Source organism: Salvia hispanica, chromosome 6 (genome assembly GCF_029641045.1).
Source record: "Salvia hispanica isolate PSC_SH4W2 chromosome 6, Shi_PSC_v1, whole genome shotgun sequence".
Taxonomy (NCBI): domain Eukaryota; kingdom Viridiplantae; phylum Streptophyta; class Magnoliopsida; order Lamiales; family Lamiaceae; genus Salvia; species Salvia hispanica.
The window spans coordinates 26,641,649-26,659,215 of record NC_142697.1 but is presented as its reverse complement, the minus strand read 5'-3'; the positions used below and the strand labels follow the sequence as shown (position 1 = coordinate 26,659,215).

Genomic DNA, 17,567 nt, shown 5'->3' with positions numbered 1-17,567 from the left:
GTTGGTTTTGTTTTTTGGGCTTTACTAGTAGTATATGTATTAGATGTAAATGAAAAATGTGTGAGATTTTATTTATTTATAAATTAAAAGCACAAAAGTGTGTAGGGTTCTTACTTCATTTATGCCCAGGATTACTATTTCTTAATTCTCTTCAACTCACAAAGTGTGTGGATTGGTATTTGTTGAGAGGGAATCATAATTATTATTGTTGTGTTATTTGTCCCATATCCATATGCTTTTGGTTGCATCTCATCAATTAAACTTTTTTGTCTTCATTTAACTCACTTTGTTTCTCAGAATATTCGCATGTTCATTACATTCAATCATAAACTAAGACTCCGTTAATTAAGATATTACCGAAAAAATTAATTTCAGTGTTAGGAGTTCTTTTTTCTGGACAAGTTTTTAGCTTTAATGGAAAACTAGGAGTATATATAAAATCTATGCAACAGAAAAAGGTAGAAAAACCAGAAAACCAGTTAGAAAACTTCCGTATCCGAATGGCCAAATTTATTGATTTATTTTAGAGTAAAGACCAAAGTTGGTCCTGAACATATGGTTATTTTACGCTTTTGGTCATAAATATTATCTTTTGGATTTTGTGGTCCTGAACATATGAAAATTTGATCATTTTAGTCCTCCGTTAACATTTCCGTTAAAAACTAACGGTCGACGGTCATCGAAATGTTTCCTACTAGAAACAAGAAAAGAATAAAATGAAAATAATTAAATAAAGCATGGGACGATTGACCACAGGTCCATAGCTACTTTGAAACTTGGATTTTTTTTTATCATTCCTGGATGATTTTTTCAGTACAAGTGTACAACTATATGAAGAAATAACACTCTCTCACACACACCACAAAATTAATTTTATTAAAATATTCAAATTTCCAACCTCCTTATTAAGGAGTAAACATGTTAGCTATAGATATGTTCAATTGTAATCTCAACATGATTATTTAGAAAATTCAAAACACATTACAATGGATTAGGTGTTGCTGCTCGTCACGTAACTTAGTCATTTGAGTATTTAAATAATTAATTGATTGCTCAAACTGTTATGTGGTGATATTATTCAATAATAATGTCTGAAAGGTACCACCAACCGCTACATCATATAATAATTTCTTCAAATTTGTGTGAAATGTTTAAATTTGGACAAAGGATGTCTACATTTTGTGTCTTGAAATTGTGCTAATTCACACTTTATTATTCCAACTTCATTTTATATTTTAAATATATAATATAACCACCGACCCTCCCATAAAGTAGATGGACTTGCTCTCTGTAATGAGACATTATAATATTTTTATTTTTGTAGAATAATACTCCATCCATTTTATTTTCCATTGTAAGAACAGTAAATAATTGGTTTTTTAAAAAGCTGGAAGAAAAAGTAGAGAAGCAGTGGGAATTTTCGAATTCTGGAAGAGGAAAGCTCCAATAATCATTCAAGCAAACTTCAAAAACAAGAGAACGACATCTCTCTCTCTCTCTCTCTCTCTCTCTCTCTCTCTCCTACACAGAGCATACCCAATCAGCTCCATCTTTCTCGTTATCTCGATTTATAATAAACCTCCCTACTTTTGTCAATTCTAATTTTTTTTCTTTGCTCAATCGTTGTCGCAAGCAAAGCATCTGCTCCCTCACCACGATCGCTCTCAAAACGAATAAATTCTCCATTTTGAACTTTGTAGCTTTGCTCAAGTGATGGTTTTTCAGTCATGGCGGCGCTATTGAGCTTAAACAAGTTCCGGTGAAAAATCTGCAGAAAAGGGGGGATTCTGTTGTGTAAAGGTTTATGGATTTCTTCTCATTTTTTTGCTGTGGTAGGGGTTCAGATCGGTAAGTAGTTCAGTTTATATGGGTCAATGTTTGTTTCTATTGCTCTTTCTTTACTTGAATTTGAGCTACCCCTCAATTCGATTCATTTTACTGATTTTTAGCATTTTCATTTTCATTTTCCTCTTTAATTTATATAGGAAAAACCAAGGGAAAAAGGAGACAGCATGGAGGATTTTTTCTCTGAAAGAATTGCAATTGGCTACAAACAATTTCAACTATGATAACAAGCTTGGAGAAGGTGGATTTGGCAGTGTTTATTGGGGTCAGCTATGGGATGGTTCTCAAGTAAGACGGCCTTGCCTTTCATCATTTTCGTCTAGTTTCTCATTATAGTATTCCACTGTTGTTGGAGAGTGTTAGTTTATGGTTCTGTTTGGTTTCTATAATTTAACTAAGGGTTCCAAGACATATGTGATTTGCCAATAGTTAGACTGTTTATCGGTTTATGGGATTTACTATCAATGAAAACAACTGTATTAGGATTCTTAGTTTTCGTTAAAATGGTTTTCGCGTGCCCTGTGCATCACGGCCTTTGGGTGCCTTTTTCTCCTATCTGCTATTCTTGCCTTTGTGCTTACTTGTTTTGGTTGTAGCTGTGTTGTGCTCATTAGTGACTGAGGTCATTCTTCAACTTTCATTTCACGTGTATTTATGAGGCCTTTTAGGAATATGTATTCGTGTTTAATTTTACTTAGATAGTCTTTTCAGGAAAGTATGTTTACGGCTAATGTTTCTTCAGTGATACTCCTATTCTTGCCTGCATTTGATATTAGTATTTTTTTTGGAAACCTTTAAATTACTACCAAATAGAGATGTTATTGAAATCAACATGGTAGACGTGATTAGGCAATGACAATATACTGAATGTGCAATAGTGTACAAGTTGATTATGTGATCAAATAGTCAACATTTTCAAAGTTCCCTTTCTGAAAACGTGAAAGTCATGCTGAGCTAGATGTTTGATTTATCTCTTTCATCTCCGAACAGATTGCTGTAAAAAGGTTAAAATCATGGAGTAACAAGGCAGAGGTTGAGTTTTCTGTTGAAGTCGAGATACTTGCTCGTGTACAGCACAAAAATTTGCTCACTTTACGCGGCTATTGTGCTGAAGGGCAAGAGCGTCTGATTGTCTATGACTACATGACCAATCTGAGCTTACTGTCACATCTTCACGGCCAACACTCTGCTGAAAGTCATCTCGACTGGACAAGGCGGATGAACATTGCTCTCGGTGCTGCTGAGGGCATCGTGTAAGTACTCATAATGACTTTTGCTCACTCAATTATCACATTCCTCCTTCCAGGCTAACTCTTGTTCAATTCCAGCTATCTGCACCATTATGCTACCCCACACATAATCCACAGAGACATCAAAGCCAGCAACGTGCTGCTAGATTCCGACTTCAAAGCTCAAGTTGCTGATTTCGGATTTGCAAAGTTTATACCCGATGGCGCGACGCATGTGACCACGAGGGTCAAGGGTACTCTTGGCTACCTTGCCCCAGAGTACGCGATGTTAGGCAAGGCATCCGAGAGCTGTGATGTGTACAGTTTCGGCATTCTCCTGCTCGAGCTTGCTAGTGGCAAGAAGCCACTAGAGAAGCTCAGTTCAACGATGAAACGCCCGATCACAGACTGGGCTCTGCCCTTGGCTTGCGAACGGAAGTTCAGCGAACTTGCAGACGCGAGGCTTGATGGTAAGTACAACGAAGAGGAGCTGAAGAGGGTCGTCTTGGTCGGACTGATCTGTGCACATAGTCAGCCGGAGAAGAGACCGACGATGCTTGAGGTGGTGGAACTGCTCAAAGGAGACAAGGAGAAGTTTGCTGCGTTAGAGAGTGATGAAATGTTCAAGAACCCTGCTGCTGCAGATGACAGCTGTGAATCTGTCTCAGATGAGAAAGAACAGAATCAAGAAATCGAAAATGTTTAAGGTTGGAGATTGAGCAGTTATCTATGGCTTGTAAAAATTATTGTTTTTTTTTCCTGTCTTCTTTTTTGTCCCATTTGATTGTTGATTTTTGGTATGAAACAGAAATTTGTAAGTTGAAAGAATCGAAACGATGATTGAGTTTGTTGTGCTTTCTTGGATTGATTATTGAATCAATGGTGTATAATATAATGAATTATGATCGAATATTTGTTGAAATATCTAAATATTAAATGAGACAAATATTCCCTCCAAGCCAAAACACAACAATATAAACATAACGGTCACCTTTTCAAAAAACAAACACACCATTTCCATTTACAAGAAAACAATGAAAAGACCTCTCTTTCTTCATTCTCCTTCTCGATCGAATTTAATGGTGAAGGTTTTCCCTAAAACGAGCAATAGAAATGGACCCATGAAAAAGTTAATCCCTTTTTCTCTTTACAACCGGACTCCCACTTATCGAAGGCTTCCGGAGCAGCACTTTCTCAATCTCTGTGTTCATAAATTGGACGGCTCTTCATTCAGTAATTATGAAAAAAATTGACCCTTTTCTTGATTCTCTTTTTTCTAGGGTTCAAAAATTAAATTTTGGTTTTGCAGGTCTTAATGTGGCGAGAAATGCTACAGTTGCCGAGCTTAAATTTGCGGTGGAGGAGGCGTTTAATCAGTTCCCCGACGACGATAGAACAAGATTATGGTAGACAACAATCTTTGGTTTCTTTTTCTTTGAGATTTTTGTGTGTGTTGTGGGTTTTTTGAAATCTTTGTTGTGTGATGGATGATAATTTTGAGTTGTTTTTTTCTCTGCAATTCTTTACTATTGTTGTTTTTTCTTTTGAAATGTGTGTTGATGAAATTGAGGATTTTGATTTTCTTCCAAAAGCTGTTATCGGCTCTTTACTTCTTCACAGTTAAGATTTTTAGTAGTATTATTTGGATTTCAGAAATTGTGGTAAAACGAAGAATTTCAGCTGTTTAGACCAATGGTGTCAGCAGAATCTGTTGTTGACTGTTGCAATATTCATGCTTCTTTGAACTCTTTGCAAGATTAATGAATTTTGGCGGTTACAGGGCCCTTGTATGGAGCCACTTCTGCTTGTGTTATGAAGGCCAGAAGCTGATCCACGACGTTGCCTGCATAAAGAAATACGGGATCAAAGATGGCGATCAGGTACTATCACCAGTCTCCAAGAGTAATGTTATTGCAGAAATCATCTTGTTGTTTAGCCCTTTGTAAATTTTTATGTAGCTAGATGTTTGCTTGTTAAAGATATGAGATGAGAAATGATGTGTTTTTTAGAAAAACATTTTTGAAATTTGTATTGCAATGCAAGGTGACAAGGAAAGGGTTTCACCATTATATAAACATTCAACTGTTTTAACAATGGATAGAATAGATATATGAACTTGATATACAGAATGCATTAGCCAAATAGTTTTTCTTACAATTTAGTGTATCTCACAACTTAGGATATCATTCTACTATGTAACGAAAGAGTATGAAAGAGAACTCCGATTCACCAATTTCGTGCGATCTTGCAGCTTCGTTTCATCCAGCATTTGAGAGTAGACCTTGCACCAACACCAGAGCAGGCCAAGGATCGGAGAGTCAAGTCCAAAGACGGTTCAACGTAAGTTGGTGATTAAGTTGAAGAAAATATTCTTACAACTTCAAGCCCTTATTGTGTCTGTAGCTTAATTATGTATCAACTTCAAGAAACACATGGGTTTTCTCCCTTTACAGATGTAATGATGGTAGTGAAGAGCTTAGGTACTTGCTTCCACAAGCCAAGCCCAGATTAAAAGCTTCTTTCAAGGGGTTGCTCATATGTTCTAAGTTTAGAGATTGAATTGAAAATTCAAGAATGATACTTTCATTCTGATTTTGGGAACAAAGAAAAATTGCAGCTAGGTAGGAGTAGGATCAGTTCAAGAATTCAAGCAGTAGTGTAGTGAATGATGTATTGTTGTCTTAATCTACCATCTATAAAAGTTTATGTTCTTTTTATTTTGAGAGAAAAAAGAAGTTGATATTCTGAGATATACTGTATCAAATTTCATTTATTTTAAATTTATTTTCCCTGCAAAACACATATAGGTGTAAATGATAGTAGTAAAATAATTCCTCATTTTCTCAATGAATAACAATACTACAAAATAACAATTCTATAATAAATCTCAAAAGATTTTTAATTATTTTTAGCTTTGGATTTCTAAATTTCATGTGCAAACTAATTAAAAGAGCCAATTATCTATGAATTCAAAAGATGGGATATTAGTTTAATAATGAAAAAATAAGAGAAAAGACAAAAGGGGAAGCAACCTTCGAAAAGAGTAAAATAGTCCACCATTGTTTAATTCACTTCACGGGTACGTCTCAAACTGACTGCGACTTCTTCTTCTTCTTCCCCTCTGTGTGTTGTATTTTTTTAAAAATTTATTTTAAAATAAAAATCCGATCTTTCTGCTTTTCTCTGTAGCAATTTTATCTCTTCAGCAGTATAAGGTATGGCTTGTCTGAATTTTTAATTGCTCAATGTGAAATTGCTTTTCTTTTAAGTATAATTGTGTATATGTGACGGTTTATTGATGGATTAGTTTGAGAATTAATGAATTTGTGTATTTTCTCCTTCACCTTTTGTAGCTGGAAATTGCATGTTGTTACTTTTTGCTGATCAATTGTAGCCTGAAACCCTTCAATTCTGTTAAAAATCAGTTCTTGAAATATGGTAAGATGTTATGTAGGGGAAAACAGAAAATTATGGTAGGAATTTATGATCCAAACTTATTGTTCCCTTTTTGTGTTTGCTTCAATCGAAATTAGAAAAAAGTGTGTTCAAATTGAAGTGATCCTGATTAAATTGTGTAGTTTAGTATTGATTTGCTAGTTGCTACTATACATGATCCCTTGGTTGCAGTGAAGGGGGATGGCTGAACAAAGCTCACCGGTAGTCCATTTTGATTTCGAGCTTTATGATGGCGATCCTGACCGGTTGAAAACTGTTGACGCTACACCTGCGTTTCCCAGCTCGTATATTGATCCCGCGTCTTTGAAACTCAAATACAGGATCGGACACGGCCTGTTTGGTGATGTTTGGGTAGCAACGCATCATCGGTCCGGAAAGGACTATGATCAGTATCATGAGGTTGTGGTTAAGATGTTGCATTCGATAAAGGAGGGTCACGAAAATGAGTTTCTTCGTAGGTTCGAAGAAGTATGGAGGAATTCAAAGTCCCAAAACTTGCAAGGTGTCTGTTGGTTGCATGGTATCTGTGTCATATCCGGGAAGGTTCATCTTCTCTGTGAACTGTTGATTAGTTTACTTATTTGTCGTTTTTGCGTGTAAAACCTTAGATATTAATGTGGTCTTTTTGACAGATCTGCATAGCATTCAAATCGTACGAGGGGTCAGTAGGTGACAGGATGGCGCAGATGAACGGAGGAAAGCTTTCATTATCTGATGTTCTGAGGTAACTAACATTGTGTGTATTCTCTCTTTCCGATGGAAAGCTCGTACTAACTATGATAAATCGCCTCAGGTATGGTATTGAATTGGCTAAAGAAATTCAACTACTGCACCAAATAGGTCTCCTAGTTCTGAACCTTAAGCCGAACAATTTCCTTCTTGATGAACGCGACCATGTTGTCCTTGGAGACTTTGGGATCCCTTACTTGCTTCTCGGGATTCCTTGGCGTGATCCTCAAGTAGCTGTGAGACTCGGAAGCCCCAACTACATGGCACCCGAACAATGGCAACCCGGAGTGAGAGGTCCAATATCCTACGAGACTGATTCGTGGGGATTCGCCTGCAGCATTATCGAAATGCTGACCGGCACTCCACCCTGGTTCGGGAGATCCCCGGAGGAGATGCACCATTCAGTTGTAGTACGCCAAGAAAAGCCCCGCGTTCCATGTGGCCTCCCTCCTGCAGTAGAAGAAGTCCTGAAAGGCTGTTTCGAGAATGACTTTCGCAACCGGCCTCTAATGTCAGACATTCTACAAGCATTTGAAAGGTTCACTCAAGTGACTGTTTTCACATATTGTTCTGTTTTTTTTAGATACTCTCAAACTAGAAATTTGGACTTTGCAGCTCGCGAAAGGCTGTTAACAGCGACGGGTCGTGGAGTAACCAGGGGAGCAATCTGAATGTGAATAAGCCACACTGCAGTGGCTATACCACATGGTTCCTTTCGAAAGATCGCCTTCAGATTGGTGACACAGTTCGTTCGAGGAAGGATATAAGCACGTGCAAGCCCGTTAGTTTGGTTGTGAAGGAAGGAGCTGTGGTCGGGCTCGAGAAGGATGGCGAAAGGGATGCATTCGCACTGGTTCAAATCCCTAGCATGCACAATCAGCTTAAGCTGAACGCCGTAACCATAGAGAGGGTCACATTCGGCTTTGCATCGGGGGATTGGGTGCAACTTATAAAAGCAAACGAGCAGCACGCATCTCTCGGGATTTTGCACTACATTCACCGCGATGGAACTTCTGGCGCCGGCTTCTTGGGGCTGGATACTCTATGGAGGGGACATTACTCCGAGCTCAGAGTCGTGGAGCCATTCTCGGTCGGGCAGTTCGTGAGGCTGAAGGCCGACATCGCCACGCCCCAATTCGAGTGGCCTCATAAACGGGGAGGCTCGTGGGCGAGTGGAAGAATCTCGCGCGTTCTTCCAAACGGCTGCCTGGAGATTGAATTCCCGGGAAGGCTCGTCCTTGGAGACAACAAACACGCTCGTTTCTTGGCTAGCCCCGAGGAAGTGGAGCACGTCTCGTTGGACACGTGTCCCGGCCTTTCGGAGAAGTACGAACTGGCCGAAGATTTTCACTGGGCGGTGCGGCCTCTGGCAATCGCATTCGGCGTGTTCACAGCCACGAAAATAGGCACCTTTGTCGGAAGAAACGTCGTTGGAGGGCTACGGTATAGATGTCGAAGGAACCGGAAGCAGATAGCCGACGCCGGCAATCAAGAGGGCCAAAGTAATAGCAACCCAGCTTGGCTCCCTCCAAAAGTTGCTAGTATCATCTTTAAAGAAGGCACCAGCATAGCAAGTCCTCGTTGATTATCTTTGTCTATAGGTTTGGTATATGTCTAAGAATTCTGCCACACTTTTGTATATATATATTGTAAATTCTAAGTGAAAATGTATGTGTTTCACTATGTATATACACAGAAAAACTGACTCATTTGCAAAAAATATGCAAGCTGTATTTGATTTTTTTTATGAGGTGTGAAATTGCATCCTTTGCTTTCCTTCCGGCCCAGCCCAATATCTTTGCTCATCTTTTAGGCCCAATACCTTGGGCCCGTGTAATTTATTCTTATTTATATCGTGTGTTTCATTTCACCTAATCGTTGCGGGATTAAGGCACTCGAGGGGCATCGGCAATGCAGCAAGATAAAAATGGCTCGGCGACGGGGGTCGTCTCACCATGTACGATAGACGAAGGCCTAATGGCTAAAAATCTTTCTTTTCTTTTAGTGTTCATGGGTTGTGGATGCACTCGTCCTTCAATTTCTAGCACAGTACTAATAAGATAAAGACTACTGTCATTCCATTTAATGATGAAATAAATATCAATATCCAATGATGACAAAATCATATCTGGAGAAGGTGGAATCTCTATAAGATTGATCGTTCGCATCAAGTGTCAAATCACTATCAATGAATTAACAATAATTATGGAAACAAAAAGTTTATATCACATGGGTTGATAATGATTTAATTCAATCAAAATCAAATACCATGTGATTTTGAAATACTTAATATTCTATCAATTTATTTAAAGATTTGACTGCATGTGCTTTTGTTTTCTAGTTCACCTTTTATTTTATTGTTTAGATTTTCCTCAAATTTACCCGTTTAGGTTTCATATTTAATCACAAATAGTTCGGTTTTCTGCGACAACATTCTTGTTTGACTATAGAAACATAGAGTGTATTGACATGTCAATAGATCATAAGGTGACGCGTGATTGGTTAAAATACTATGGTGGCGTTAGATTGCCATGACTAATAATCATGAGACTATCTATTTAGGATTAAGTTGTGGGATTATTTTAGTTGGAGGGAGGAGGCTATGACTAATTATCACGAGACTATCCATCTAGGATTAAGTTGTAGGGTTCAATCTTATGAACCTGATACATATTTAATCATGTGATTTAATCTTGGCAACCGAACACATATATGGAGTACTTTGTTTATGATTAAATTAGTCACATATAAATTAAATGACGTGTGATGGATGTGAGATGTAAATTTAACACTATGGAGAGAGACCAAGATGCAATGTTACGGGCCAAATTTTTTATTAAAAAACAACCGAACAATATATAAAATGGCGTGAGGCCCCTGTCGTATCTCGATCAAGCTATTGCGATGGGCTACCGCACTTGCGGCTCGATGGCCTAAACTTCTTTATTATACTAGTTCATGGTTTCATGACTCAACTTATTTTTAACACAAGTATACCCGCAAGTGTACAGGGCTAATGTAACAAATAGTAAGCAAAGAGTATCGTATCCACGGAGACAGTGAGTATCAACCTAATTACCACGAACCAACCTCAACTACTATCTAGATGAATCGGAATTTTGGTTTTTCTAAATCTATTTAAAAGCAAGGTAAAAACAATTAAAAACAACTAGAGAACTAAAAGCAAATAAGAAAACGGATGTAGATCAAGGATGAGAAGGTAGAATCCTACGGGATCGATAACAACTATCCTATGCTCAACTAACTTCCTAACTATGCCAACAAAGGGTCTCAAGGGTTATTAAGCTATCACTAAGGTAAAACTATATCTTTTCTCAAAGCATATAATTTGTAGATTGCTACCTAGAACCGAAGTCTCCTTCCTAGAACTAATGCAACAACTCCTAATAGCTCCTAAGATACTTAGCTTCATTCAAAGGCTCAAATCTCTCGATTATGTTGGCAAAGACGTCAATTTCTTCTCTTTCAAATTAAACTACTCACTTCTCAGTTCTTGTAGTAAAATCCACATGCATTTATAAGGTGATCAGTCAAATAAATATATAAGCACAGAAGAAATCAAAATAACCACATGAGCCAAGGCATAGAAAAAGGAAATCAATTAAACATAAGAATCATTGTATCTCCCCCGTAGAACTCTACGAAGGATTTAGCTACTCATGTTCAACACAAAAGTCAAAGAAATATTCAAAAACATTGTTTGAACAAGAATAAAACTAAAAGATGAACTCCTAGAATTGGATTGGGCGGATTGGAGGCCTCGTCTTCAATCTTGCGATGAATACTCGTCCTCTGCTCGTTCTTCTCTTCTTTCTAGGTGAAAAAGTAGTATTTTTGGGGTAGGAGGCGTGTAAGTTGTGTTTGGAGGCGTTTCCTATGCATATATATACCTAGGGTTGACTTTGGGCCTGAAATAAACTGTCGGACGAAGCTGGCGGGTCGCCAGGTTGGGTGTGCGTTGAAGCTGGCGAGTCTCCAGCTGCTTACGGCGTTTTTTTCGTGTTTTGCTTGCGGGTCGCCAGGTTCGTTTGCATGCGAACCTGGCGGGTCGCCAGCTATGTCACTGCTCTGCGCAGTCTTAGTAAAACGGCCATAACTTCTTCTACCGAACTCCGATTGAGACGTTTAAGATATCCACGCGAAGCTCTTTCAAAGACGGAGAGAATGGTATGTATTACGTGCGAATCAGACTTCAAAATCTCCAGAAAAGCTGTCTCAAACATTGAGCAGCTGCACATCCATATATTTTGTACATTTTTCTACACATTCTTCACAAAATGGTAAAAATACCAACATAATAGAGAAGTAGCTATAACCATGTCTCAAAATACACAATATATGATCAAAACCAAGTAAAACTACCCTCTAATGTCATGTAAAATACAAGTGAATCACTTCAATGTTCCTCAAATGACTAAATGTGAATGGAATGTTATAAAAGTGAGTAGTATTTGGCTTTTACACACGCATTGCATAGTGTTAAGTAGTTCTTCAACTTTGGTTGGAAACGTATGACTACATAAGTATATGACTATTTCAACATATGGTAAGCTCAGCCTAGGATATGAATAGGATTAGTCTTTATACTAGGATTAGAGTCACAAACCAATCATTGTGGACCACATGCTAAAGGGATAGAGATGAGATTGTCATATTAATAATCATTATCCAAAAGCCTAAATCCCCAAATCTTTTAGTAAATCTTCCACAGTACTTATGCTAAGATGTAAAACGATGGATAGTAGACCATCCTTTTTCGGTGAGAAAAAGACAATGCTATAAAATTATAAATTAATACTCTGTTTAATTTGCAAAGTTTGGTATCAGTTTCACATGGTTTAAAAACAAGACTGAACTGATACCTGATCTTTCATTTTCGCACGTAATAAATGGTACCTGATCTTTATTTTATATCGTTTTCGGTATTCTGTGACAAAAATAACCCTAGGTACTAAACATGTGATATTTTTTTCATGGAGGATATTTTTGGAAATTTCAATTAAATAGTACTCCCCAAATATGTGATTATTTTTTTCTCCTTTCTTATTTCTCTTTTTCTTCTTTATTTTCTTCTTCTTTCTTTTTTCTTCATTTTCTTCTTTCTTTTTAGTATTTTATCTTCCTTTCTTTTTTCTTTTCTCTTCTTTTTCTTCTTTCTTTTTAGTATTTTAAACATACATCTAATTGCATTCATAATAAAAATAAAAAAAATACCTAATTAAATTAATTACTTAAAGTAATTAAATCAATTGAATATTTTTAATTAAATTGTTTTATACTCATTTTAAGGTTGAAACACCTAACTAAAAATATTCAACTTTTTATATCATTATGAATACAATTCACAATGTTAAATTTTTATTAAGACTATATTGATTAGTTACTAATTTAATGTAAACTAATAATAATAATAACAGTAATTATTATAATAATTATTATTATTACATAATATTATGTGATTCATAATTTATATAATTATACTATAATTATTTATTAATTACTATCAGTTTATAAATTATACTATAATTATTTATTAATTACTATCAGTTTTAGTATAACAATAATATTATTATAATAATTAAATATAATTTTAGTTATAATTATATTTAAGTATATTTGAATGATATTAAAATTGAATTAATTATTAATTTATAACATCAAAATAATAATATTAATATTGATTAATAATAATAGTATAAAGAGTGAGGAGAATGAGAGAAGATATTATAATATCACTTTTGGTACTAATTTTATATATGCCCAAAATACCCTCTATGACATAAATGAGAAATATATTTGTTTAAAGGGTATTTTAGGAAGAAAATTGCATTCGGTACCAAAAATGTGATTTATAGGTACCAAAAACGATATAAAATAAAGATCAGGTACCATTTACGTGCGAAAGTGAAAGATCAAGTACTATTTATGTAGTTCACTCTAAAAACAAAATACGGAGTAGTATTAAATTAAAAAAAATTAAGTTTTCACAATTATTTTATTAGTGTACAAAACAACACTTTTGTGATACTTAAAACAAATTGTTTAATTAGAACACTTATTTTATCTCTCTTTTTCCTTTTTTTTTTAATTTAATTAAACAATCATTTTGTATATAATGAAGACACCACACCATCTTCAAACTTTGTGAGATTAACCAAAATTAGATCAAAATTTTGTGATTTAAATAACTTTAATATTTTACGTGCTAATAAAGTGAAATACTTTTCTGTAAAGATGGATAAATTTTCTCAATTTAAGAGATTTCAGATATACATATGTTCTCATATGCCATCTCCGATGCTACAACTAATTACATTTTTGGATTTGACGTTTATATAAAAGGTAGGTTATCTTAATTTATATGTTGTGTGCATATTCAATAGGAAATGATGGGTGTATGAGAAGCAAGGGTGTGGAGGAAAAGAATAGAAAAAAGTGGGAAATGGAGGGGCCTAGTGTTGAGTTAATTATGAGGTGATGATGCATGACAATTACACCACGCGTGCGCTTCAATAGGGTTGTACCTTCTGCTTCCCGGGTCCCTTGATTTTCAAGCTAACCAAATTTCAATATTTGCTTGTCTATTTGCTACCCATTGCCAACCCACGCCAAGCTGCATTAATTTCTTCTTATTCTCCTATCTTCATTCTTTTTTTTATTTTCTTCAATACAATATAAAATACACTCAAGTCATGCGAGTAAAGAGTCTAATTGATAACAACAACAAAATAACAAAAACAATTACAACAAGACGAAACACATAAAGGAGATATACTGTTCAGTTCATCAATCGGCTATAAGTAAGAATAAAGGGTTAAACAAATTCATCCGAAACAATCAACATGTGGAACATATATACACATTCCACATCTACGGTTTACTTCTCTAATTAGGAATAAGTAGCTAGGATCTAACATAGAGGTGGCCAAACCCAACCGGACCGGCGGGTGTTCCGGTTCGAAATCCGGTTTAGGGTTTATAACGGGCCGGTTACGGTTCAAAAAATATGAAATCGGAACCGGCAGTTAACCGGAAAAATGTAGCCGTCGCCGGTAGGTTCCTAGGGTTGCAGGCATAGGGCTGAAAACGGTCTGAAAACCGCCGGTTTGTGTCGGAAAACCGCCGGTTTCTGACACAAAACCGCCGGTTCCCGACAGTTCAGGGCTAGGGTTGCAGGCGTAGGCGTAGGGTTGCAGCGTAGGGTCTGAAAAGGTGTCGGAAACCGCCGGTTTTCAGTCAGAAACCGGCGGTTTTCTGACATAAACCGGCGGTTCGGTCAGAAAACCGGCGGTTTTCGACCGTTTTCAAAGTCTCTTTGGATTTTACTATAGAATTTAAAAGTTATAACTATAAGATTTAAATAAAAAAAAATAAGAACCGGAACCGGCCCGGAACCGCCGAAACCGCTGAAAAACAGGCGGTTAGTAACCGGAACCGGAACCGGCGGTAACCGGCAGTTAAACCGGAACCGGATAACCGGTATCCGGGCCGATTACAGTTCAAGCATTCGACGGACCGGAACCGGCTGTTTTTGAACCGTGGCCATGTCTAATCTAACAGCCAATTTAATATCAATATTTAAACATAGTAGAACACACACATTTCACATCAACAAAAAGTAGAGAGATTTGAATAGAAGCCACGTAAAATGAAACACAAGAAAACACATTTATAATTAAAAGGATTCAAAGGTCTAAGATTTTAAATTTTAAGTATTAATGCTACTCAATATACTATGCCCTTGCATTCATCATTGCACCGATTTGGTTAATTATTATGAGCATTTTATTTATGTGTTATTTTCCGATGCCATTTTTATATTTAAAAAATTTACACTTATATTATTAATCAAATATCACCCCACTTTTAATAATAAAAATGTTTCTATATTTCCTAAAGTATAGGGGTGTTCGGTTGGCAAGACTAAATATCATGATTAAATATGTATCATGTTTGGTTCATAAGATTAACTCTCTCAACTTAATCCTAGATGGATAGTCTTATGATAATTAGTCATAGTCTCCCCCCTCCAACTAAAATAATCCCACAACTTAATCCTAGATGAATAGTCTCATGATTATTAGTCATGGCAACCGAACGCCACCATAATTTACTAAAATGTGATTCTTTTATATGGTCCATTGTTGCGACTCATCAACCTCGACCAAGGGTAGACAAAGAAAATCATATACATAAAACTTTTTTTTGCAAACATCAATATCAATTTGTCAATGCGACCCTCTTCTTATCCACTCTTGCCCTTTATTATTGGAACAATAATACTTATTTTAGAGAAATAAATATTTGGAACTATACTATTTAAATTGAAAATTATGCGTCTTTATTACAATAGTCCATGGCATCGAATTGATTCGTTTATCAATGTTGGGCACATATGTATTTTTAAAGTGTGGGAGGCAAAATTGTAGGTTGCAATAAATTCATATACTATTAAATTTGATTTAAAGAAAGCCCCTACAAAAGATTTTTTAGTCGGAAAAGAGATTGTCTAAGATTTACTGACATGTATTTAAGTGACCTTGTACATTCTTTTCAAATAATAAAAATAAAAAATTAGATACTATTCTGTAATAAGTAGAATAAACTTAAAGGTCTGAATATCTGTGTTTAACATATGCTTAATTATTATTAATAAAGTATTGGAAAGGTTGCTGCATGCAGATTTGTTATCCGTAACTTTAATCAATTTCTATATTCCCCTCTTTTTTTGACTTATTACATAATTGGTCGTTTCGTTTGTCCTAGAACTTTATAAGACTAAATCGGATAGGATCAAAAGGTCTTCAATATTGCACAAAGATTTGATAGGATATTGTTTTACTATTAATTGATTAGGTAAAGAGAGGGAGAATCATGATTTCAATCAAACCAGATAAAAGATTTGGTTTGAAGAGATCAATTGGGATAATATTGCATTCCACTGTATACATATAGGAATGGATGATGAGCTCAATCAAGACTATTTCGAGTTTATCTCGTGCCAACAGTGAAGGAGCTGAGATATTGGGGCCTGGGACCCATAAACACTCACAGTTATAAAAAAACTATAAATCGATAATAGTATAACACTTTCTTCCGTTTTCAAATCCTTAAATAATCGTGTTCTTGTTATAGCCATCCACTACAAGTTCGTAACTACCTACCTCTCAAAACCGGCGAGCAACCACCCATATATAATCACTTTTATCGTAGTTCTGTTGCGCGCTTTTCTTAATTTAAAATAGAATTTATAATTTATGAAATAAACATGAAATTTGTACTTATTTCGATGGATAATTTATCATCTTACTCATTATGAGTATCTATTATTGTTTTCTCAAAATTTATATACTTTATTTCTTATATTCCAATATACTTTTTTTTAATTTGAAAATCCTCCGACTATATTGAAACACCAAATTAAAATTACATTTTTTTATACTCCTAGTATTTTTAGAAACACAAAAAAATATGCCAACGATAAGATTCCTAAGACAATTGTAAATATTTCGACACATATTTCATAATTTGATTATATTTAAATGCCAGTTATGAATTTGTGACGTACTCATATAATATACACGTGAATCGTGATAGTGTTTTCAATATTGATGTATAGTATATCAATATGGAACAAAAATGTTTTAGACTAGATATTTGTGCGCAATTTTCAAAAAATTAATAAATACACGAACATAATCTTATTTAGATATTAGCACGCTTTGATGGGATATAAACAAAGTGGGTCAGTCAAATTAATCTAAAACAAAAGTAGGTCACGATTCGTGTGTTTGTTAGATTTCTTTTTAATAATACAACTTCATGGTTCATTAAAATTATCTTTAAATAATACCATCAACATGCCTAAGAATTCAATCTGATTGTGATATTCTAAAATCATAGTAGTACTATTTTGTGTGCGAGAGGGAGAGATAGTAATTTTTAACGTTCAAATTAGAGTAAAAAAGTGTACTTTAAACACAATCTTTAAAGAATGTTGCAAATAAAACATGAGATAAAAAGGCTAAAACTGAAAATAAGGTTTGTTGTTAAATAATATGGTTCAATTAACGAATTTCACTACTATATAATTTTTGAACCGAGGTCGGACGGCTTGGCCACACAATGAGAAGGGGCCCCACGTGGATGGATCAACGATGGTGAGGTCAGCTGATAAGACTCGACACGTCAGCCGATAAGAGGGACCACCTCATGCATCTCCTGCCCTGCAACTTTGATTCTCTATGCCAGGCCAGCTGCCACATTCACAACTCATCACACTTTCTT

General features: G+C 35.6%; 3 protein-coding genes across 4 annotated transcripts; all 3 read left to right on the top strand.

The window, feature by feature from the left end:
- The first annotated feature begins 1,404 nt into the window (after nucleotides 1–1,404).
- On the top strand, nucleotides 1,405–3,984 carry LOC125203315 (PTI1-like tyrosine-protein kinase At3g15890). The gene is made up of 4 exons (XM_048101631.2): nucleotides 1,405–1,848; nucleotides 1,986–2,133; nucleotides 2,836–3,098; nucleotides 3,174–3,984. Exons 1-4 carry the CDS (start codon nucleotides 1,805–1,807, stop codon nucleotides 3,778–3,780), a joined length of 1,062 nt encoding a protein of 353 aa, XP_047957588.2. The 5' UTR covers nucleotides 1,405–1,804; the 3' UTR covers nucleotides 3,781–3,984.
- A 105-nt stretch (nucleotides 3,985–4,089) lies between these two features.
- LOC125203167 (uncharacterized) lies at nucleotides 4,090–5,791 on the top strand. The gene is made up of 5 exons (XM_048101469.2): nucleotides 4,090–4,307; nucleotides 4,384–4,480; nucleotides 4,855–4,954; nucleotides 5,326–5,414; nucleotides 5,528–5,791. The coding sequence occupies exons 1-5, from the start codon at nucleotides 4,109–4,111 to the stop codon at nucleotides 5,631–5,633; spliced, it is 591 nt and encodes a 196-aa protein (XP_047957426.2). The 5' UTR covers nucleotides 4,090–4,108; the 3' UTR covers nucleotides 5,634–5,791.
- A 284-nt stretch (nucleotides 5,792–6,075) lies between these two features.
- LOC125207800 (protein KINASE OF THE OUTER CHLOROPLAST MEMBRANE 1-like) lies at nucleotides 6,076–9,004 on the top strand. 2 transcript variants are annotated; one of them, XM_048107300.2, is made up of 5 exons: nucleotides 6,076–6,153; nucleotides 6,702–7,073; nucleotides 7,163–7,254; nucleotides 7,324–7,797; nucleotides 7,875–9,004. In XM_048107300.2, exons 2-5 carry the CDS (start codon nucleotides 6,711–6,713, stop codon nucleotides 8,842–8,844), a joined length of 1,899 nt encoding a protein of 632 aa, XP_047963257.2. In that variant the 5' UTR covers nucleotides 6,076–6,153; nucleotides 6,702–6,710; the 3' UTR covers nucleotides 8,845–9,004. The 2 variants fall into 2 exon arrangements, with proteins under 2 accessions (XP_047963257.2, XP_047963256.2); XM_048107299.2 differs by lacking the exon at nucleotides 6,076–6,153 and adding an exon at nucleotides 6,160–6,289.
- Nucleotides 9,005–17,567: the final 8,563 nt, after the last annotated feature.

What these genes read in the sequence shown, in the direction of transcription:
- LOC125203315 (XM_048101631.2), top strand. Translation starts at nt 1,805, where the DNA reads ATGGATTTCTTCTCATTTTTTTGCTGTGGTAGGGGTTCAGATCG. An exon ending in AGCTATGGGATGGTTCTCAA is followed by an intron (nt 2,134 to 2,835) that starts GTAAGACGGCCT and finishes ATCTCCGAACAG; the next exon opens with ATTGCTGTAAAAAGGTTAAA. An exon ending in GGTGCTGCTGAGGGCATCGT is followed by an intron (nt 3,099 to 3,173) that starts GTAAGTACTCAT and finishes GTTCAATTCCAG; the next exon opens with CTATCTGCACCATTATGCTA.
- LOC125203167 (XM_048101469.2), top strand. Translation starts at nt 4,109, where the DNA reads ATGAAAAGACCTCTCTTTCTTCATTCTCCTTCTCGATCGAATTTAATG. An exon ending in ATTGGACGGCTCTTCATTCA is followed by an intron (nt 4,308 to 4,383) that starts GTAATTATGAAA and finishes TTGGTTTTGCAG; the next exon opens with GTCTTAATGTGGCGAGAAAT. An exon ending in AAGTCCAAAGACGGTTCAAC is followed by an intron (nt 5,415 to 5,527) that starts GTAAGTTGGTGA and finishes CTCCCTTTACAG; the next exon opens with ATGTAATGATGGTAGTGAAG.
- LOC125207800 (XM_048107300.2), top strand. Translation starts at nt 6,711, where the DNA reads ATGGCTGAACAAAGCTCACCGGTAGTCCATTTTGATTTCGAGCTTTAT. An exon ending in TCTGTGTCATATCCGGGAAG is followed by an intron (nt 7,074 to 7,162) that starts GTTCATCTTCTC and finishes TCTTTTTGACAG; the next exon opens with ATCTGCATAGCATTCAAATC. An exon ending in TCATTATCTGATGTTCTGAG is followed by an intron (nt 7,255 to 7,323) that starts GTAACTAACATT and finishes AAATCGCCTCAG; the next exon opens with GTATGGTATTGAATTGGCTA.